Source organism: Falco punctatus, assembly GCF_963210335.1.
Source record: "Falco punctatus genome assembly, chromosome: 19".
Classification (NCBI taxonomy): Eukaryota; Metazoa; Chordata; class Aves; order Falconiformes; family Falconidae; genus Falco; species Falco punctatus.
The window spans coordinates 4,202,067-4,224,875 of NC_137599.1; the positions used below are offsets into that span (position 1 = coordinate 4,202,067).

Consider the following 22,809-nt stretch of genomic DNA (forward strand, 5'->3'; position numbering starts at 1 on the left):
ATACATACACATGTGCACACCCACTGACACACACATACACACACGTGCACACCTGCATGCAGTTGTACAAGCACGTGCATGCACAAGGCAGGCACACATGCACAGACATATGCACAAGTGGGTGCACAGATGCCCACCCATGCACATGCGTGGGGCAGACATGCACAGACACGAGTACGGGCAGGCACAGGGTACTACACACGTGTACTCGCAGGTTGGCACGGCACACGTGTGTGCAAGCAAACACCCTCACAGGTGGGTGCTGCTGTGGGGGCACGGGCACTCGGTGGGGGCTGGTGCTCCCTCTCCCTGCACAGCTGTGTCGCCACCACCTGTTCATGCCACAACACGCGTGTGTACGTGTGCACACCAGCCCAGACACACGCGGGCACGCTCCCATCTGCTCGCAGAATGCTCTGGGTGAAAAACTCACACGTTTTAATGGCAATTTCCAAAGCCCTTCCCCGCCACCGAACAAACGTGACCAGTACAGAGCCCCCGGGGTCTGCAGCGGCACCCCAGCACCCCGGGCACCCCCTGCCAGCTGCCTGCGGGGACACGCGTGTGTCCCCCAGGGACACCCCGCGTGCCCAGCGAGGCTGCATGGCTGCAGCTCCAGGAACGCGGTGCCACGTCAGCCCGGCCTGCTGCTGCTGGAGCCCTACGAAGGCTCCCTGCTGCCCATAGCCCCCCCGTCCCCCTCCCGCAGCGGTGGCCTTCGGGGTGTCCCCAGCACGTTCCTGGCCCCCATGTCCTCCTCGGCGGGGGGGTGCAGCTGTGGCAGCTGCTGGGGTGCGCTGGGCCACCGGGCACAGGTGGCAGGTAGTCACCCTTCCACGTTGGTGTGGCTGCTCTGGGGTGCTGGTGGCATCCTGCTGGAACAACATAAGGAAATAATGGCAAGGAAACAGCCAAGGAAATAACAGCCAAGGAAGTAACAGCAAGGAAACAGCCAAGGAAATAACAGCAAGGAAATAACAGCTAAGGAAATAACAGCCAAGGAAATAACGGCAAGGAAATAGCCGAGGAAATAACATCCAAGGAAATAACAGTAAAGAAACAACAGCAAGGAAATAACGGCAAGGAAACAGCCAAGGAAATAACAGCAAGGAAATAACAGTAAAGAAACAACAGCAAGGAAATAACAGCAAGGAAACAGCCAAGGAAATAACAGCAAGGAAATAACAGCCAAGGAAACAGCCAAGGAAATAACAGCCAAGGAAATAACAGCCAAGGAAACATCCAAGGAAGTAACATCCAAGGAAGTAACATCCAAGGAAATAATGGCAAGGAAATAACATCCAAGTAAATAACATCCAAGGAAGTAACTGCCAAGGAAGTAACATCCAAGGAAATAACGGCAAGGAAACAGTCAAGGAAATAACAACCAAAGAAATAAAAGTCAAGGAAACAGCCAAGGAAGTAGCATCCAAGGAAATAACAGCCAAGGAAGTAACTGCCAAGGAAACAGCCGAGGACAGCCCCAGCAGTTCCTACAGCAGATCGAGAGCTGCAGACCGAGCGTGGCCATCGCGGCCACCCCACCTACTTTAGCCTGGACTTGCTGAAAACCTCCTCCTCCTCCTCGGAGGTCAGGTCGTACAGCTGGCTCATGTGTTCCATGTGGTGGGCCTCCAGGGGCTGGTACAGGTCCCTCAGCCACCACGGCTGCATCTGGCTGAAGCAGGACACGTGCGAGCCCTGGGAAGTGCCAGGGAAGGGAAGGAAAGGTTTTGGAGACAGTGGGAAACAGCCGGCGGTGCCGGTAGCGGGCAGAAGGGCAGCTCTGGCGTGTGCTCCCTGCCCTTACCTGCTCTCCGATGCCACACTCGCTCTTGCTCTGTCCGTCTGGGAGTTTTTGATAGAAACTTAAAAAAAAAAAAGGGAAAGGAGGCTAAAACATGCGTTTTAGTTGTTGCTGGTGGGAAGTTTCCTGCTGGGGAAGCAGGAATCAGGGAAGTGGCATTTAGCCCTGCAAAACACCTGGATTTAGCAAGTTAAAGGTGGGAGAAAAAAGGGTTTTGTGCATCATCTCCCCAGAATTCACCTTTCCCCATCCATCAGCAGGGAGGCTTGGCCCGGGAGGGCTGCAGCGGTGCCAGCATCCTGCCAGGGCAGAAGGCTGTACCCGCTCGGGGTGATGTGCCCCGCTCGGTGTGTTGGCTGTACCCACTCGGGGTGATGTACCCCGCTCGGTGTGTCGGTATGTCGGCTGTACCCGCTCAGGGTGACATTTCAGCTGACCCTAAGGGAGATGAGGAGCCCCAGAAGGAAGGGATGGCGCCGGCTGATGGGGCTGGGAAGGAGTCCCAGTTTAGCCTGGATGTGAAACGCGCTGGGAGAGGACAGGAGCAGGCTCTTCAGGAGCCTCTCTGGGGAGCGGGACAGGGAGAAACAGGGCAGAGCCGTCACCAGAGTTTTGCTGGAAGCCGGAGCCCCACGGCTGGGCAGCGTGCTTGCGGGGACGTAGGACCACACGGGAGCACAGGGCCAACACACCCACACATCCAGGGTGTAGCATCACCCGCGTGGACAAGCCTGGGTGGCTGGTTGAGGTGTGAGCTTATGGCTGTGCCTATCACTCACGCTTTGGGGTCCCTTTTCTGCATCTTTTAAAAAAGCGACGTGTTTTACACATAGACCGGGCAGTCTTGGGCAGCCAGCACCCACATGGGGCGGGGGGGCTTGCGGATTAGGGGCTGTTTGGAGTAAGGACTGTTTGTGGCACGGTGCAGGGAGTAATTACCATTTTGGGTGTGACTGACTGGTCCTTTGGGGTTGGGAAGCAACTTCAGGATTTTGGGAGCAAACCTGGTGAAGGAAAGGCAGAGAGACTTGTAACATCAGGATTTTCTCATTAAACTCTGCAAAACACAGGAGTCCAAAAGGTTCTTCCTCCAACTGAGCCCGTTATATACATGCACAAGCCTGTGCAGCAGCCACGTTTTTAGAAAGAGCCCATCCTCCCATCCCAACTCCCCACTTTTCCCTGCCTCCGGAATGACCTGACCTCCCAGAGCTCTCCTAATCTCAGCAATGTTTATGTCTGCCTTTCTTATCTGGGTGGTGTTTTGCAGGGTACTCTCCTCCTGTTTAACCCCAGCCTGAAACATGAAGGTAGGCTTTTAAAGAAATAAAAGCCTTTTTTTCCGAGCAGGGCCCCAAAGGGGGGCTGAAATTGGGAGCATGCTGGCTCCTCTGCCCTGTTTCTGCTGCTGCCCTGACCCACGCACAGCCGTGGCACCTTGCGGAAGGACTTGCTTTCAGGGGAATTGCTGCATGGCTGAAGGCAAACCGTGCTGGCAGGGGAGCAAAACAGGGTCAAGAGAAGAGCCTGGGAGGTGACCCTGGAGGGCTGGGGATTGCGGGATAAAACCTGGGGAAGGGCTGCTGGGAGAGGGAGCCACAGCCCCCTTCAAGGAAGCTGTTAGGAAAGCTGCAGTGCGGAGCTGCGGACAGGTCGTGACAGATATCAGGACAAGCTCCCCCCCCAGCAGGCTGAACCCATGCTGAGCTCTGTGGTGTGGATGCTGCAAGAAGCTCCAAGGGTGGAAAACCATCTCCTGTGCCACCCAGCATCCACAGCAGCACCCCGCGGCTCAGAAACTGTGCAGGGCAGCATTGCTCTGCCCCTGTGCACTCCAGCTACAAGGCATGACTGACAGCTGTCTGTCAAAAGAGTTATTGGCTTACCTCAATGAGACAAAACGCTGTGAAATTAATCATGATGATGAGGGTCGCTGATAACGCTAACAGGAGGCTGTCGCCGAGGGTGTGCTTTGGTCTCTGCTGGGAGACAAGGAAAGAAAATCATGAGGGGAGAGAGGGCTGGCCCTTCCATTCCCTGTTGTCTAGAAGGACACAACCAGCAATGCCCCGTATCTCTCCCACCTTCCTTATGGATTTCCTGTCCACCTTCCTGGTCTGGGGCATGCTGTTGGAAACATTCCCTTCCAGAAGACAGTGGCCCACGAGAACAGAGTCTCCCTGGTCATCTTGCCTCTCGCTGAGCAGCTTTACAAGCAGCCCCATCCTCGAGATCATCTTTGCACAGGGCAGCTGGACCTCGGGCAGGCTGCAGTCCATCCTCAGGGCTCGTGCCACGTGGGCGATGAACATCTGCAGGGCTTTGTCCGAGACGAGCAAACCTAGGTGGTGATTGACCTTGGTTTCAAAGAGGTCTCCTTGAAATGACATGCTGTCTGGGCTGTCGGAGCTCCCTGGTTTACTGAGGAAACTGGATCCTTCCTTTGGTTGCTTCCAGTGTGTTTCTGCAGTTTGAGGGACGGCTGGTAAATGCCTACCTAGAGAGGAACCCTCTTCTTCCCCCATGTCCTCTAGCATGCTGCTTGCAGTGGGGGGGCTGTAGTTAACCAACAGGTTGTAGAAAAAATGCTGTTCTGTGTTTAGTTTCTGCTCTGCTTTACTTTCTGTTGGTGTGGGCTCTTCCTCAGGAGTCACATTGCCAGATGTCTTGGAGAAAAGCTGATTACTTTTATTCAGATACGGGCTGTCCCTCTGCTTCTGCTTTTTGTAAGTCCAAACGTAGTCCTGCCTTGGACGTGGTGCTTCCTCTGCATCTTTTGCATCCTCCACATCTTCTGCATCCTCCACATCTTCTGCATCCTCCACATCCTCCATCCCATGAGTTTTCTTGGTCTGTTCCACAGCTTCGGAACAATTTTGGTTATTAAAACACCCGGACAAATGGGGGGCCTCTTCTGGGGAGCGCAAAAGGGTATGTTTTGAAGGAGCTGTGGATATTTTGTGACTTCTGAAGATGGAGGTGTTGTCAGTGGGGTTTAACCTGCCAGTTGCTTCCCGGGGGTTTGCTGCTGTCTGGTTCAAACCTAAGCCATGCTGCTTTTGCACCCAGCCTGTGGTTGTCTCTCCCTCCACTGCTGGGATCTTGTGCACCTCGTCCTTTTGCATGGCAGATGTTGGCAGGGGTGAGACAGTGCTTGTCACAGTCATGATGCTTTCAGCCTTGTGCAGCTTATTCTTGAGCTCGGCCTCTAGTGCCTTTGCTAGAAAATCCAGTCTCCTTGTATGACTTTCAATGGTCCTGCCCATTTGCTGAATGCTGTGCAGCATCAGCTCCTTACTGGTTTTGTCTTCTTGCCTTAACAGCTGCTGAGAGGAACATGAATTTGTTCTGGAAATGTGATCATTTGCGTTCCCGAGATCACCATCAGTGCTGGTCAGGTTTAGGACAACTGCAAACGTTATGGTTTCATTGTCTCTGAGCAAAGGATCCTCAGGTTTGAGGTTCAACACCATGCTGGCTTTCAGTTTTCTGGATGGTAACACTTGCATTATTTTTCCTGGTGTTTCTGCCAGAGGATCTGTGTAAGCTTTAAAACACCAAGAGAGCAGATCAGTGACTTGGTATCATGAGAAGCTTTCTGCCAAAATACAGTGCCAAAGGTTTACCCTGAGCAGCAGGCGCTTGTCTTTGAGACAAGGGAGGCGTGTGAACTGAATGGTGGATGTGTTACAGACGGGAAAAGTCTTGTTAAATCAATCAGATTATCTCATCGGGGTAAAACAGATATCTGTTTCTTCTCTGGTGTCTCCCAGGGCTCTGCTTTAATTGGTGTCAAACATCCCAGGGGAATGGGTTTGCTGTCGGAGAGTTTCCCACAGCTCGATACGAGCCAGTGTTGAGTTGTTAAAATCACCATAAAGCTTTTAAACTCACGGGTGAGCTTGGAAAGTGGAATACCCAAAGACACGATGTTTCTCCCTGAGCAGTTATCCCAGCTAGCCCTTCTCCCTGTGGTCAGGAAAATCTGGGATATTTCACATTGAAATGCCTCTATCTGCAGTCAGAGCGAGCCCCTGATAACAGAGAGCTGTTTCTCTGCTGATGGATGCAGCTTCCATCACCCAGGCTTAAAAGAAGTGGAAGATGTGAGGATTTGACCCAGAGTGATGCAAAACAGCCCAGGAGAGCTCCTGCCCCAGCATGCAAAGGGCACACACTGCGTCTGCAGAGCTAGGATAAGTCTTCAAGAGTCCTACACCAAGGCTGCAAACACAACCTTATTTCTAATCCTGCTTTGCAGATAGCTTAATGCCAGAGGCAGGCCGACATGGTGAAGAATATTTACAGATTACAAAGGTATTCAGGCCTTTTTTTCCTGTTAAAATGATAGGAAGTTGGACACAGAAATACCTTTACCTAGCCCTAAGCAGCTTAGCAGCCTGTTTTCCCTTGACTTGCAATGAGGTTAGGCTCACTTGTCCACATCCAGTTTGCAAATGAGTTACTTGGGGACCTTGGGAACCTTACTGTATCTGTTTGCAGAAATCCAGCTTGTCTCTGCTTTGAACAGGATGGTATTTACTTTGTGCAAAGATTGAGTAGGACAGTGCATTGCTCACGCTGTGCAGGCTAACCGGAGAACAGCGATGCTTGGTGTTCACCTAATGCCCTGCAAAGGAGATTGGGGTCCTCCTACACGCGGGGAGCAGGGTGGCAGAGAAACCAGGCAGTTTTCCAAGGTCACTCAGGCAATTTTTGGAGCCTGTACATCCCAGACCCGATCCAACACATCGTCATGACAGGAGGTTTCTGCAGAGCCTGCCTAGGGGCATCCGTGCTTGGTTATGGGTCTTGGGGTTCCCAGTGTGCGTGGCAGGTCTGAGGTGCAGCTCAGCACATGCCACCTTGCCACAGCAATGTGAACATAACTAGCCCCTTTGGCCATGTCTGTGCTGTGCCTGGGACCCCTCTCGCCACTGAGCTGTGGTAGGGTGGCACTGGAAAGGCTCAGGAGGTTGTCAGGGGAAATCTGGGGGGCTTCAGAACAGACGGTGCCTTCCAGTGCTTGGGAACGGTACTGGGAATGCATGATTTCCTTGGCTAGATGTACTGTGTGGATTGGAAGCTCGTGTGTTTGTTTAACCCAGCAAGTTATTTCTTCTCAAGATAGTACTTGACACAGAAGATACGTGTAATTGCTGGTAACTTTTCAACCCTTGTTTTTTCCCAAGTCATGTGCTCAAAGGGGAATTTTTTGTGCCTGTGGCTCAGGGAGCACAGTCCGAGGCCTCCCAGATCTCACCTGAGCTGCCTGCACTCGCCTTTGGGCTGATTTAAAGGCCTCGCACAGATGAAGCTCCTCTAGAAAGTCTGGCCAGATTCAGTGTCCTTGGGGCTGTCCAGGTGCCACCAGGCTGGACTGATGCCATCACGGTGGCCAATGCTGCCTGGGAACCCCCAGAAAACGGGGCCAATGCTACAGCATCTCCTACAGCTAGAGGAAACCGGGCAGATGGGATGTCTCCATCGATATCATTGGGAAGCCTACCGCACTGGGGAGCGCTGGTGGTGCACAGGTTCTCGCAGTGAAACTTGATGGTCCTGCACGGGGGTTTGGTGGGGTGTTTCTTCTGGCAGAGGCAGCAGGCCACATCACTGGGCAGTTTGCTAAAGATAAGAGGTTACTGGAGAAAATCCCAGCATCTCAATCCACATCTCTGAGTCCAAGTTGTAACACACATGGTTTTGCTTCAATTTCTTCTACAGCTCTGGAAAACTCCCCCCCACCTCCAATCCCAATGCACAATTATATTCTAATTTCTAAGAGAGCTTTCAAGCAGAAGATAAGCTTCTTTGTTGGCATCAAAATGTTGACATTACCCTTGAAAACTGAACTAGTCCCCAAATCAAATTTGAAACAGAAATGCGCTCCACCTTGATTTAAAACTTCCCCTTGAAAAACCTGGAACATGTCATCTAAAAGGTGAAATTCTGTTTCTTAGCAGGTGAGTTTGGGAGGTTCTCAACAGTAAATAGCAAACCTTAAGCTTACTGGAGTTATTCTGAATTAGTGGCGGGTGGACTCATGTCCCAAGCAGACCCCTTGTTTCAGCAATTACAGTTCGCTGGTGACTGGGACCTAGTCCTGCATACTCACAGCGTTTCCAAGTGGACTGTTGTCAGGAGGAGTATGAGCAATGCCTGCTGAGTCAGTTGTGTTGCACCCAGGTCTCTGAAAGCATTTGAAAAACAACATTAAATTTTCAGGTGGCGTTACCAGAACTGTGCTCCGAGAATAAGCCCAGGTCCCTGATGATTGTGGTGGTGTTCACAAGGGATCCACTTCTGCCTAGTCAAACAGAAATGATTCAAAACGCCATCGTTCTTCTGCTTTGACCGGCTCCTAACCATGAGGTCTGAATCAGGAGGGGATCCTGCAGATCTTGGGGTAGATGGATGCAAACAGAAAGGATTCCCTGGCTCAAAGCCCTCCTCCTGCTCTCCCACGAGTGCAGCCCCAGCCCCTGAAGGGAAACACTTCTTGCCCAAGAGGATGAATCGACTGTGACCTTGGAAGGAGCGTTCGTATCAGTGAAAAAAAGACACAGTGCTGAGCAGAAAGCAAAGGGTATCTGTGGGACAGCAGGGCTGGAAGCAGGAGGGATCTCTGCAAAAAGCCCGTCTCCCTCCCTGAGGAGTCACACAGGGACGTGTGAGCAGGAGCCATAGGATGCTGTGACTCATGATTAACAGAGCATCATCTGCCCCCAGCTGTGGCAAGGCAGCAGGATGGGGATGCAGGGCGGGCAGGAGCCCTGGGCTGCTGGCACGAGTGCCCCAGTGATTGGGATCCCACCTTCTCGGTGCTCAAGCAGGAGTGGGGGATATTCCCAGACTCTTCAGGCCACTCCATGGCTCCAGACCTGGACAGCCTCTAGTCTTTTAAAGCTTGTATCCCAGCTGCTTGGTTGCTTTGCAGCTGGGGACACACCAGCTTGGCCTTTGCCCAGCTCTGCTGGTGGCAGGGCTATTTGCACCTCTAGCAGAATAAGGCTGGGAGAAAAGTGAGATTTGCTACCAGATCTCTGCTTTCCTGACAACAGGGCACTCAAGAGAGACAAAGATATATATTAATCCAGTAAAAATGAGTCAATACTTACAGATACTTGACCGAAGGCAGCTTGAAGAATGATGTGTCAGCAATAACGAACAGGGGGTTATGGCTTAGGATCCTGAAAAAAACAACACACCGCTGTGAGTGGGTGATGGGAAGGATGCAAGCTGTGTAGTTTGGGGCATGTGGGGATGGCCTGCCCACTTGTCCTCTTACATGTACATAAACCCACGAGCCTGGAAAGCCAAGATCAACTGGCCCTATGCAGCAGGCACTGGAGAAACAGATGACTAAAATACTTAGTGTAAAGTAAAAAAAACCCCAGTGGTTCCTGATCTGTATAAACAGAGGTAAATCAAAGTGAATTTCCACTAGATCATTGCAAAGTATTTCTGTGATCAAGGAGTTTTTCCTCTTTGCCAGGCTTCACATTTCTACCCTTTGAATATCAGAGAGGCCCAGAGAGAGTTATGCCTGTTGGATCTGATGTGGAATTACACTGAAATCCCCTTTCCAGGCTCCTCTCCACCATGTGAGCGGTGTAAAGAGGTTTATGGTGGGTAAGGATCCAGCCAATTTTTATGGATGGCAGATGTGAATTTGGCTGAACAATTTTCACTCGAACCTCCCCAAAGAATTTCCTTTCAAGTGGAGAACAAACATAGGAAATTTCAGCCTGAAGATAAAAAATTGGCTCAGTGCTATGCGTGTGAAGAAGGGCCTGGGATGAAGGCTAGAGGCAGGAACAGATGCTGATGGGCTGATTCACAAAATACATCAGGTCCTCATTATCTCCAGCTGAAAGAGCAAAAGCCCAGAAGTGCTGCTTCTGGAAAACACAACATCTCTTCCTTTCCTCCTCAGCTCACACCTTCTCTTTGCTTCCCTCCACCAGGACTTTGATGTTATTTGGAGTCTTACTTTCTGTATTTTCTAACATTTCCACTGTCCATCAACTTTTATGCTATTACTACATCCAGCCAGGCAAAGCTGTGGCTTAGTCCTACAGGAATTGTTCATAATTTATTCTGCCACTTTATTTGGTGTATCACGCGAGAAGTATTGCACTTTTCAGGACAGCAAGGAGACTATGGATTTCCCTTATGTATGTATATGAACCCAAACACCAAATGCCCTGGCTTCCCACTTACTTCAGGTCCAGATGGGAACAGTGATCCTACCCCTGTGGATTAAGTCATGTTTTCTCAAGACACCAAAAGAACAAAGCCTCATTTTTTGTGGGTGTTTTTAAGACTCTTTACTTTTAAATGCAAATATGCAAAGTGAAATTTCAGGCTAGAAATCTGGGTCACGTCCCATACCCCTCATCAACCTGTCTCTTCTCCCTTCCTGCAGCATTTCTTTCTTATCTGTCCCCCTGGGCTCCCACCGCTACCGATTGAACCTGGTGCTGGTTCAAGGAAGCTACGGGGAAGATAAGCAGGCCAGCAGAAAGAGGCTTTCAGACTGAAGACTCCTGGTAGATCCTGGATGACATCTACAATAGGATTCTAAGAGAGTTGGGCTTGTTCAGCCTGGAGAAGGCTCTGGGGAGACCTTATAGCAGCCTTTCAATACCTAAAGGGGGCTTATAAGAAAGATGGGGACAGACTTTTTAGTAGGGCCTGTTGTGATAGGACATGGAGGTAAGGGTTTTGAACTGAAAGAGGGGAGGTGCAGATTAGCTATTAGGAAGAAATTCCTCACTGCGAGGGTGCTGAGGCACCGGCACAGGCTGCCCAGGGGAGCTGTGGATGCCCCATCCCTGGAAGTGTCCCAGGCCAGGTTGGACGGGGCTTGGAGCAACCTGGGCTGGTGGAAGGTGGCCCTGCCCATGGCTGCGAGATTGGAACGAGCTGGTCTTTAAGGTCCCTTCCAATCCAAACCATTCTATGATTCTGATTCAGTACTTTACAGAGAGCAAATCTGCTCTACCCCACTGTCACTGCGGACTCCCACTTTGATCTACCTTTAGACCTTGTTGCACTTACAGCTTCTGTAAAAACTGCATCCCATGCCATGCCCGGAAAGTGCTATTCTGGATCTGCGTGATGAGATTTCCACCAAGGTTTCTGGGGAAAAAGAAGATCACAGAAATGAATCAGGTCTGTCCTACAGGAAGCGGGACCGAAGCAGTACTGATTTGTACGAAATATGCAAATCTAAGGTAGAGTAGGGAGGAAACTGCCATTTTCTCATTTCTTTTTTAACCTGTCAGGGAGAGGAAATGAAGTGCACATGTGCTTAATCTATTTCTGTTCCAGGATACAGCAAGCCTTCAAGAAATGGCTTCTATTATGGCTGCGTTTGGACAGCCATGCTGTGATCCCTCATCCTGTTGTGGGTCATCCAGCCATCCGCATTGATCTCTTCAGCTCCGTTAGTCTTTTAGCAGGAGAAATTTAGTCATTGTTCTAAAAATACCAGGAACATTTTCTAGCACAAAAAGGGTTATAAATGCAAACAGACTTCACTAAATACACTCAAAAGAAACTTTTGTAACTCACAGAAGCTGCAAAAAAGGAAGTGGCTCAAAAGCATGTTCCTCAATCGACAGGATTTTATTGAAAGATAAATCCCTGTTAAAATTAGAACACAAAATGTTAATTACATTTGCACTGTCATGTTTACTTTTATTTGCTTTGACACTGGCAGCATTTAAGTCATACAGCTCTGATTTCACGGGGTGTTTATATCTGGTATGAGCTTGCAGTGGTGTGTAACCTGTAATAACCCTCCTAACCGGAGGTGGCTTTCATCTCAGTGATTTTTTTTCTAGCTATGGTCCCACCAGAATTATTTTAGGGCTTGATTTTCCTCTCTGCTAACAAAAAAAGACCCTTTATGCAGGCACAGTTTAGGTGCTGAGGATGCATTTGCAGGGACCACACCGTTGTGTGACCCTCTGGATGGGCCACAGAGATGCAACCTGCCTTCCCCCAGTGCCATCGATGCTTTGCTTGCTGAAGTCAGCCAGAAAAGCTTGGAGAGCACCCCTTGTTTGAGGGTTTCAGGGATAGGTTGGTAACCACATATGTGACCAAAATGGTTATTTTTCTCTTAATCCCTCCCTCCTACACCATGTTTGGTGAAAAAAAGTTATGTTAGAGGGACCCTATTAAAGATGCAAAATCAAGAACACGGAAGTCTGGAAAGGGCACAGTGAAGGGGTAACCTAAATCCCACTTTCCTGCACAGCTCTGTGGGGAGATGTGTGTAGATACACAGCCGCTGTGGGATTCACCTGGCCTACCTTCAGAAATCAAAAGGTTTGCTGTCTCAGCTTGAATTAGCTGCCTGGGCTTGTTCTGCAGCGATCAGTGAGAGAGAAATATTTTTTGGGAGTGATTCATTCCCTCCTCAGACAGGTTCCCAAGATCGTTTGGGTGAATGGGAAGTGTCTGTTCCTCTCCACGAAAAATAAAAAGAGCCTGAACAATTAGTGTAATCCCAGGCAATTATTAGGCATCTAAAATTAGAGAAGATGAATGCACAGGGTTTCTTTTGTAGGAAGATGGCCTTGCTACTGGAGAGGGTGTTCGGGGAGAGCATCAGGGAGTGACTGCAGCTCTTGCCTGCAGGGTTTGGACCTCCCACGGAGGCAGCTGGGTGGTAGGAGGAAGGTCTTTGCACGTGCAATCTCAGAAGTACTTGGGAGAGTTCAGTTTTCAGCCTTGTGGAAGGGAAACGTGGCTGGAAGCCTGTTTCTTCCCAACCTGACTCATTTAGCTTGCAACCCACATCCTGCAGGACATGCTCTCTGCTTTTAAGTTCCTGGATCCTTCTTTTCTATGATGTAGGGCACACATACCTGCTAAATCGACACAGGGAGGGGGAGCCAGTGGGATCCAGCACTGGCGCTACTTTGTTTTCCACCATTCCCTAGCACTGAGACAAGGCTTAGATGCAGCCCTAGGGCTGGCTCACCACAGCAGCAGCACCAGAAAGTCCAAGACCACCCTGGACTTGGCTCCTTCCAAGCCAACATGCATGCTAGAAAATACAAACCCTCCCTTTTTGTGGGAAAAATGCAAGCCCGTAAGGGCCACGCTCAATAAATGACACTACAAATGCAAATAGTGATGGAACCAAGATACTTGCAATGATCTACAAACGCAAGCAAGAGAGGCGATTTAGGGACACCTCCCTGTGTGCTCATTTCAGCTGCTCTATTAACAGAGGAGTGGGACCCAAAACATGACCCTCATGAAATAATTCCAAGCCAGAGCTTCCCTTGCTGTCTGCTTTTTCACGTGAGTACTATTTTGATCTTTGACGTGATGTCTGTATGCAGAAATGACTGTACCTGTGACTCCTCTGAGGCTCAGGTAACCTGGGCTCTGGGCACTAAAGCTGTGAACCTCCAGAGTGCGATTTATTTCTGCCCCTTAGCCTTTAAGATAAGGAAGGAGAGCATGACAGCGGCCAAGCACAGGAGAGAGAGCAGGGCAAGATTTTGCCATTCTTGTTTCATACTTCCTTTGCCTGCACCGCACAGGAAACCCCAAAATATGTAAAAACCTGAACTTCAAGGATTAAAAAACCCTGATGCTTCTGTGCTCCCTTCCAGACAGCATTAGAGACAGACTACTTGTTGCAATTTCATATGACATCGCGTGGACATGGTTGCACATTTGTTTCTCCTCCAAGAAGAGGGGGCACTCAGCCGGATGCAGCCCTGAGCAACCTCATTGATTTTTTAATAGAAAAAAAACTGTGCTAGCTTTGAAGTTAGCCCCGCTTGGAGCTGGAGGCTGAAGCAGAGATCTCCCAACCTCAGTCCAGCTGGGATTTCAGCAGAGGAAGGGTTAGTGCAAACTTCTCTCTTTCCACCTGGCATAGCCACCGGAGAGGCTATCCCAGGAGCGATCAGCAATAAAGGGCTCTGCCTTCACTACAACAGAGGTATTTTCACCCAAACCCTAGCAGAAGCAAGGCACGCATGTGTTTTCCCTTGCTCTAAGTGGTTCTCACACCAAAAATGTTGGTCCTCAGATGAACAGAGCCAGAGGCAATCTCCAAGGGGTTAAGGAGGTCACTGTTACCTTGGGGCTGACTAAAAGTCATCCAATATCTGTGGGAAAGGGCAGCAGTGTCCTCCTCCTGGTTGAGTTTAGGGAAATGAAAGCTGCGCCCTGCCCTTGTGGGAATCCTCCCCCCAGGCACTACTGCAGCACCCAGACACCCTGCTCTGCTCTGGCTGTAGCCTGAAACCCAGGAGGAATAAAGCAAGCTTGCATGGGGGTGGGCTGAGCACAGGGGTCCCAGGGAGGGTGAGGCAGTAGCCCAGTGCAGCGGGCAGGGGACGGTACCTACAGGTGCTTCAGCAGGAACAGACCCTCCAGTGAACGCCTGTTCACCACCCACAGATCATTGTACCGGAGGACTCTGGAATGAGACAAACAGACATTCAGTGTGACAGCAGCTGCTCTCCAGGAGGACACGGCATTTTCAGGGGAAAATATCCTGCAGGAGCTTTACTGAAGCATCTCTGAGTCACTGCAGGGATCATCACCACTCATGGCAGGAGTGAGCACTCGCTCCCGGCTTGCTGAAGGTACCTGCAGGCTGATCGGTGATTCAGCAGGCATGGGGATGGTCTGTAGGGTGGAAGGGACACAGCTCACGGCATCTCTTGCCATCCTAGGAAACCCCGGTCAGAACCCTCCTTGCTGAGCCGCTCAGCTCTGAATGCAGTTGGAAACCATTGGCGTGGGTTACACCCTTGGCTCAGACACCAGATGAAAGAATTGAAAATCCCTGAACTCCCAACGTTTTAAATGCTAGGGGATACTTACAAGTACTCAGCCCACAGGTAGTCCTTCCATGCTTGATTTTCGAGGGAAGAAATTGAATTGCCAGTAAAATCTCTGCAAAAAAAAAACCCCGATGGATGCTGTCACCCCTCAGGAAAGCCCCTTCCCCTGCAAATGTGGCTGCTGAGGTGGAAGTGGTGGCTTCACCCCAAGCCCTGCAGCACAAGCCCCCCCCCAGACCAAGACATCTGTCGGTGACTCCTGGGTGTCCCCAGGAGGGGTGACCAGGCCTAAGAAGCCAAGGAGGGAAGATGGAGGGGGCCTGGCGGGGCCTACTCACAGGACAGAGAAGGCCCGGCGGCGGCTGGCCGGGGGCACGCTGACCAGGGCAGCATGGCTGCAGTCCAGCAGCCGCTGTTGGCAGCAGCAGGGTTGTGGGCAGGACCCCCCGGCATGTCCTGGGCAGGGGGTGGCTGCCAGCAGCAGCAGCAGCAGCAGCAGGAGGCGGCCAGGCCAGGGCAGGCCCATGCTGGTCACACCTGGCTGGGGGTTACCGGGCTACAGGCCGGGGCAGGGCGGGGGGCGCAGGCCTGTGACCACACAGGCCCCCCATGGTAGGCTGTGCCTCAGGGCCGGGTGTGGGACCAGGGGCCTCGGGCACCTCGGCTGGAGGGAAAATATGGTAGGATCACAGGTTCATTTAGGCTGGAAAAGATGTTTAAGAGCATCAAGCCCAGCCGTTAACCCAGCGCTGCCAAGGCCACCATGCAACCGTGTCCCCAAGCACCGCACCAACATGTTCTTTAAACTCTCCCAGGGATTGTGACCTCACCACCGCCCTGGGCAGCCGGTTCTAGTGCTTGGCCACCCTTTTGGTGAAGCAATTTTTCCCCGATGCCCAATTTAAAACTTCCCTGGCACCACCCTCTTGTCTCTTGTTACTTGGGAGAAAGAGGCCAACCCCACCCGGCTACAGCCTCTGGTCAGGCAGTTGTAGAGAGCAATAAAATCCCTCCTGAGCCTATAATATAATGTAAAATAAATAAAATCTCCACCTGAGAACTTGCCCCAGTAAAGGCTTTACGGCATTCTGCAGAGGGTCAGTCCCTCCGCTCAGTACTCCCCCTTGGAAACGCTGCATCTTGCTTCCCATGTGGATTTCTCCAAATTCAGTGTCCAGCCACTGGATTTTGTCCCACCTTCACCCACCTGGTTAAAAAGCTCACCGGGCATCAGGTGTCTTCTGGAGCAAATCACCCCTTTCCGCATTTTCTTGTTAAAAGAAACAGGTTGCACTCCTCCCATTTCAAAAGGGATCTCAAGTCATTCCTGGGGCTCTTCCTTGAGCTCTCCCAGTTTACAATCACCTTTTTTTCTGAAGAGAGGTCAAAAAATCTGAGCAGAGTTTTTATCAAATAAGCATTCCCCCCTCCCTGATTTGGGGAGCTTGATGCCCCTTCCCATTGCTTTTGTGCTGCCTCTGAGATTCATTCATCACACTGGGTTACAAAATTTTACTTAGTTTAATGAAAAATCTGTTCAAAGTTAGAAAGAATCTTTGCTTTACATAGTGATAACATCCCAGCTACTTATAGCTGGGGCTCAGCACAGGTGGCTTAAGTGGCACAAGTGGCTCAACACATTATTACAGGACTTCGGTTTATTTCTTTGAAAGAATTTTCACTTAAGAGAAATATTTTTTTCTGTGCCTGCGCAGGCATATGCAAGTACCACAGCTACTCCTGCTGGTAAGATATCTTCTGCTGTCTCCAGCTTTCTCCTACAGATCAGAGAGAACCTGAACTGTATGTAGGTTCTTGCAGGGAGGGCTGGTTCCTTTTATTTTTCCGTAAGTGTTATGCATATCTGTTACCCTGCCTAAATAATAATCACGCAGCTAAGCTGTCTTCCATATATAGCTGACCTGGATAAGCTGACAGAAAAACACTTCCTCTCCAAAAACAGCATATATTTTTGGGCTTAATTTTAGTAACACTAGGTTTATTGCCCATTTCTTTTGCTGTTATGTATTTGGAGAAAAAGAAAACATTGGCTATGACGCGCATGTCATTTCATGGTGTTAGACTTTCATTCCTAATCAAACACTGCAGAACTTTTGGAAATGATCTGAAGGCAGAGCTGCACTAATTAGATGGCATGTCCCGGCTAAGGAGATCATCATCAAAACTGAGATCAGACAAAACTTCTTCTTCTTCGAGGTCAAACTGTGCCAAGGACAATTCATTGACCTGGGAAGAGAAATCAAGAGTAAATTTCTTTCTCTACACCACATTTTAGCTTCATTCCTCTGCACCTGGAAACAATGTATTTTTACCACCTACAAGCGACAGAATTTACCAACTTGGGAACATTTCTGCTTTGGAAAGACTGACCAACGTCACAAGGCAGTGAACCAAAAGGACACCCAGCATCCCTCCTCCCGAGCAAGTCCTTCCAAATTCCTGTCTGTTCCTCTTCCTATCAGGCTGCAAGGTGCCTTGTGGAGAGAGAGCACTGAATTACCTCCCACACACCATCACAAGGGATGGGAGGGCAGGGATGACTCTTCTGATAAAGAGAGGTTTGAGAAGCAGCAGGCTTTCTGTTTCGCTTTGCTGCTCACTTCTCTTACGGTCACTACATGTTAGGTCAGCTCTCTGTGGGTTTAGAAGAGGTCAGATAGAAGGGGCTGCACAGAGGAAAATGCAGAGAGAGAACAAACCAGTAGAAATTTCATTTTCTCAATGGACGAAAAAAAAATCTGACGGATGTTAGTCACTTCACACAGCAAAATACTCCTGTTTTACTGCTGCTCTTCAGTAAGAGAGGAAGATAGTTTTGCCTGTGGACACTAGGTGACTCAGTGTCATCAAATGGAATAATGTGTCACAAGGTGCGTTAGGCACTTCCTCCATGCACACAGCATGAGGAGTTCAACACTGTGCAGCACGGTGCTGATGCATCATGTGAGAGTGATGCTTGCTTTCAAAGAGTGCCGTATCAGTGGTCTCCCCTGGTACCTAGCAATGTTTTCAAACTAAGTGGGATGAAAATCCTCTGCTCCTGACTTGCTGGCACACAGAACTCGTCTCACTGAGCACAATGATTAAAGTTTTACTGTTGTACCAGGGTATTTTTTTGCAGCACATGCTAACAGATCCCACAATTACCTGCAGGGATTTCACTAAATTTTTCCCTCTGGGTAAGAACAAGTATATGAAGTGCATTTCTAGATGGGGAGGTTGATTAATTTAACAACTTACTAAAAAAATAATTTGATTTAACCTACTGTGACTTTACCAGGATTTTCACTTTCACATATTCCATGAAGAGCAGTCCTGGATGCTGTCATGTGTGTGACCTGTCAAGCTGCACTGTAATAGTCCTGTACACTAACTGCTTACTTGCCTGTGCTGTCTAAAAAATACACGCATTTCTGTACAAAGATACCTCAAAAAGTAGGAGTTTTAAAGCCTCAGTGTGCTGTACAATTCCAAGATGTAATTACTTCCTGGGATTTAAGTCGAGGCAATTGCTGCATGAAAGGAGGATGTCAAGAGGCTGTAACAGTTAACAGCTGTTACTTCCAATCCCTAGATGTAACATACAGGTCCTGGGCAGAAGCTAAATATCCACGGCTTTTACCTGAACAAGCCCCTTCAGTTCCTCTTCTGTTAAGGAGTCTATGGGCTCCTCTTGGGAGGAACTGTACTCCACGGCCACTTTCCCATTCTCTGAAACAGAATAAACAGCCAGAGATGTGGTTAGTTCCTACTGTGTGTAATGACAATAAACCTACCTGGACCTCCAAATGGGACAATTGTGCTTCATAATGACTTCCAGAGCGAGTGGCTGGTTGGCCTGAATGCATGTGCCTCTTTCTCCAGCCTACCTGCCTGCCCTCTCTGCAGGAAACCAGATGGCTCTTACTAGATGGAGTGGAAACTGAAACTGAGGAAGCAGAAATCTACGAAGAAGACTGAGCATGTTAATTACTGGTTTCTCTGTATGCAATAGATCAGAAGGCAGGAAGCACTGCAAAACATCTGAATCCAGAAATCCACCTTTCAAAGGAACACCTTAAAGAACTCAGGGGAGGAATCTGGCAGATGAAAGGCCCCTCTCTGTAAAATGAGGATAGTGTCACTGACCCGATCCCCATCAGGGATCCTGAGAAGCCTAAAAAACTAAAGTACCCCGACACCACATAAACAGACGTCACCTAAAAGCTCAGAGAGCACAAGACCTGGAACCCAGAGAAAGCAGGTGTTGCAGTTCCTGGGTCAGCACAGAGCCACCTTCTGTGATTAAAAACTCACAAGGAGATAGTAGCCTCAAAGAAGTAACACTGAACACAACAGTGGGGCATGGACTGTTGACGGCACCTGGCTGCCTTGGAACCAGGACAGGAACGTGCAAAGTGCTGCAGTTCAGTCCACGTTACTCCTGGAAGCAGAAATTCCTCACGTCCTTATTCGGCATGGACATGTAGTGTTAAAAAGCTCTCCTTGCCAGAGTTTACAGGCTTGGAATTTGGAGTATCAGTTAGTTATTTATCATTAAAAAAATCTGGCCTCCTTTCAGATTTTCCTTTCACTCACATAGCCCATAGGGTGGAACCACTCTGTTAAATCATTGCAGACCACAACACAAGTTTAATTTTGCCTGAAATTTCCCAGGCCTCAATAAATCCCAAGAAAGGTTCAGAGAAAAAGAATTCATATCAATTATCATGGAAGTTATAATGTCATTAGCCCAAACACCCCAGTTCTTAATACAAAACTAGGCCTTACCTAAGACTACAAGGAGTATCTTCTGAAAGGCACTAGACAAGGCTTTCCCAACTGCGAGTTTCTGAACTCTTCTTGTGGCTGTGACAAACTTGAGAGGATCTGAACATGACAAGCAGCGTGTTATTGATATTGACACTCTGCATATGAAGCACGCCAGCTGCATCGTGCTGGGAAACGTAACCAAACACAGCTCTACAGATCTGATAAGAAAGCCGCTTACGTTTCCGGACTCATCGGCAGTATGGCAGCACCCTCACAGGGGCTTCGTGTGCCAACCCACCGCGGTACACCGCCGTCAGGGCTGTGTCAGGACCCTGCCCAGCACAGCAGGCAGGGCAGAGCCCCGCTGGGACCTGAGCTGTGCCACAGGCACAATCACATGGATGTTCACACCAGAAGTGTCTGTGATGGGGAATGAATATTGCTGCAGGCAAGAGGGAGAGAACAGAGGGTAGGAAAGCGATACTGGTGTCAAGCAGGGAGGGAAAAGGCACGTTCAGTATCCCTCAGTATCCCTCGCTGCATAGCACAGTAGCTCACAAGGCCCTGCACAGATCCTTGCCTCCAGCTAAATTCAGGCACTTTATCAGACCCACAAATTGTGCAGAAAGAAGCAAGAGCAACCAGTGTCTGTGACAGCTGCTGAGAGACTTCCAGCTGCATCCAAAATGTACCTTCACTGTTTTCCACGTCTGCCTCGCCGAGAGCAACTCCCCTGGTGCGTACCCCATGGTTGGGCAGCGTCACCTCTACAGCACACAGGTATTTCATGGATTGCTTTTGTAATGTCTTTCCCAGTTCCTCATTCTCACCATCAAAACCAGATACATTCTGCAGCTGTTGGGAAGACCACAGATAATTAATTTCGATTAAATAGGAAGGGTGTGTTATGATCACCTAGGCCTATGCACCGACCTTCTCTGCACAACATGTGACTCCAAGGCAGAAGCACATGGTGAAGGCAGAGCAGGGATGTTTACCATTTTGACCCTATTTTAGAAATACCTCACAGTCCTCATCCTCTGGGAGTCTTGGTCATCTCAGACACTTCCAGCAGATGAAGAATACTGTCAGGCCCTGCACTGCTTTAATCACAGCTGCCCCTGTTTTTACTAACAGGGCCAAGCCAGTGCCCTCACCCATAGCAATCTTCTCTCTCCAGGCTTTCAAAACACCCCCCATTTGTGGTCCAAAACTCAGCTCCTGTAGCTGTCTCTTAGTTGTTGACTTGAGGACGATTCTTATTCCACCAACCACTCTAATTAAGGAGAGGATGAGGGAAAAGATGACAGATGAATATAAAGGGCCCCTTACTGTGATGATGCGACTGGACCAGCCGTTAAAGCCAAGGTAGTGGTTAGCCAGCTGCTGGCACTTGCTGCTGTTGAGACCAAGGACTTGTTGCTGAAACCCTTTCTGCCTGGCACAAATGCAAACCTGTCCAGGAAAGAAGAACCCTTGTTAGCCAGGCTTTGCTTGTAAGGTTCCCACTACAAGCACACCACTGATAGCTCCGGGAGACTCATCTGAAGACAACATATTCCCTGACTGCATGTGTGCTTCGGACATGTGTTAAATATTTTTTACCCATGAACGGGCCCTGCAAATTATTCCAGAGGAGGGATGCTGCCCTTTTACTGCTTAAATGCTACCTGGGAGTCAGCGGTGAGGATGTCAACGTGGTGGTAGTGCCCAGCCACAAGGCAGTAAACTTTTTGCGCAGGAAGCATCACTGAGATCAACAAGTATTTAATGTGATTCTACCCTACTTCTGGATGTCAGTGCTGAGTCCTGCAGGTTTCACACCTGGGGCCGTTCTGCTTACCTTCAAGGGAGATTTTTGAAACAGCCTTTTCCCATTGCATGTGCGCTGAGCTCTGCTGGCATCTCCAGCTGAATAAAACTTGATGATGGCGTAATACCCAGGCCCTGCCACAGCGGCATTTCTGTGTGCTCGCACGGAGTAGAGCGGCCCAAATTTGGAAAACACCAAAAAGAGGGAATGCTGAGAAAAAACAAGAGAAGAAAAAAAATAAGAGTCTTTTGAAATACCTATGGGTGCTCCAGGGACTGAGAAACAGCCACAAAACCTAATTACCTAGAAAACAAGGAACGCTTTTAGTACTGTTGAACAGCGATAAGCCCTGGAATAAGCAGTGAGGCTGAAGATGAGTATCTCTCCCTAAAAATAAGCTCAGTCTGGCTGGGCCTCTGACCCTGATGATACCTCATCTCCATTATCATCCAACCTCTGCATCAGGAGGACACTAAAGACAGACACGGGATTTTCTGCCCCGTCACGCTCATCCCAGATGGCTCTTGCTCTCTGCCATCCTTTGCATGGATGCACTGTTTGCCAAAGCTTTCAGTGGAACGTTAGCACCGTATTTTGCAGGCAGAGCGGGGTTTTGTTCCAGGGCTTCGACCCTGTGCTGGGTGCTTAGGGGTCTTGCTGTGCTGGCCATGAAACCGGCCATGGTACAGGGGCAGAAATCACCTGGGGGGGCCCTGACACCCCCTCGGGGATGCCCTGCCCGCAGCATGCCTCAGGGAGACAAGGAAACTAAAAAATGATTAAAAGCAAACAAATAAAAAATAGAAGGGAGGAATTAAAAAATGTATTATTAGGATGGGGGTGAAGCCATCAGTACAGATGGGGGGGAACTGGGGCCTCAGCTCCAGGGGGTAGAGGGACCCTGGGGGGGTCCTGGGCCCAGCTCCTTGGCCCTGGAGGGGTGTCAGGGCGCAGTCCCTGCTCTGGGGGGGACCAAGGACCCGCTCCCCAGCTCCGGGGGGACCAAGGACCCGCTTCCCAGCTCTGGGGGGGATCCCAGGCTCTGCCTCCCAGCTGCTGGGGGGATCCCAGGCTCTGCTCCCCAGCTCTTGGGGGGGGGATTCCGGTCCCCGCTCCTCCAGCTGCGGGGGCTCCTGTGGCCCTGGGGGGGTTAACCCGGGCTCTGCTCCCCAGATCGTGGGGGGCTCCCGGGCCCTACCTCACCTCCAGCCCCGGCCCTGGCTCCAGCCCCCAGACCAGCAGCGTGCGGGCGCTCCCGGCCGGCACCCGGAACTCCACCACCTCCGCCATGCCCGGGCTGCCGCCCCGGCCCCGCCCCCGGCCCCGCCCCCGGCCGGGAGGGGAGGGGAGCCCCCCCGCACCCGCCCCGTCCCTGCCGAGCCCCCGCAGCCCCCCAAAGCCAGGGCCGTGTTAGCCCTCACGGCCTGTCCCCGCAGCCCCCCCAAAAGCCAGAACCATGTGGGACCCCATGGCCTGTCCCTGCAGCCCCCCAAAGGCAGAGCCACGTCAGTCCCCATGGCCCATCCGCTGCAACCCCCCAAAAGCCAGAGCCATAACAGCCCCCACTGCCCGTCCCTGCGGCC

General features: G+C 50.3%; 2 protein-coding genes across 9 annotated transcripts; both read right to left on the minus strand.

Annotated features, from left to right (window-relative positions):
• Positions 1-421: 421 nt before the first annotated feature.
• Positions 422-15,995, minus strand: LOC308055570 (leucine-rich repeat-containing protein 37A-like). 8 transcript variants are annotated; one of them, XM_080369694.1, is made up of 16 exons: positions 15,694-15,995; positions 14,979-15,304; positions 14,681-14,752; positions 14,444-14,482; positions 14,199-14,270; positions 11,390-11,461; positions 10,874-10,954; positions 8,929-9,000; positions 7,926-8,000; positions 7,317-7,435; positions 3,892-5,354; positions 3,694-3,789; positions 2,747-2,811; positions 1,811-1,868; positions 1,550-1,701; positions 422-875 (listed from the first exon to the last, which is right to left on the minus strand). In XM_080369694.1, exons 2-16 carry the CDS (start codon positions 15,164-15,166, stop codon positions 827-829), a joined length of 2,673 nt encoding a protein of 890 aa, XP_080225820.1. In that variant the 5' UTR covers positions 15,167-15,304; positions 15,694-15,995; the 3' UTR covers positions 422-826. The 8 variants fall into 8 exon arrangements, with proteins under 8 accessions (XP_080225820.1, XP_080225821.1, XP_080225826.1 ...); XM_080369695.1 differs by having other exon boundaries at positions 14,979-15,343; XM_080369700.1 differs by lacking the exon at positions 14,979-15,304.
• A 147-nt stretch (positions 15,996-16,142) lies between these two features.
• On the minus strand, positions 16,143-22,532 carry RDM1 (RAD52 motif containing 1). The gene is made up of 7 exons (XM_080369702.1): positions 22,430-22,532; positions 21,257-21,436; positions 20,746-20,868; positions 20,106-20,268; positions 19,432-19,530; positions 18,284-18,372; positions 16,143-16,887 (listed from the first exon to the last, which is right to left on the minus strand). Exons 1-7 carry the CDS (start codon positions 22,514-22,516, stop codon positions 16,783-16,785), a joined length of 846 nt encoding a protein of 281 aa, XP_080225828.1. The 5' UTR covers positions 22,517-22,532; the 3' UTR covers positions 16,143-16,782.
• Between the last annotated feature and the right edge of the window lie 277 nt (positions 22,533-22,809).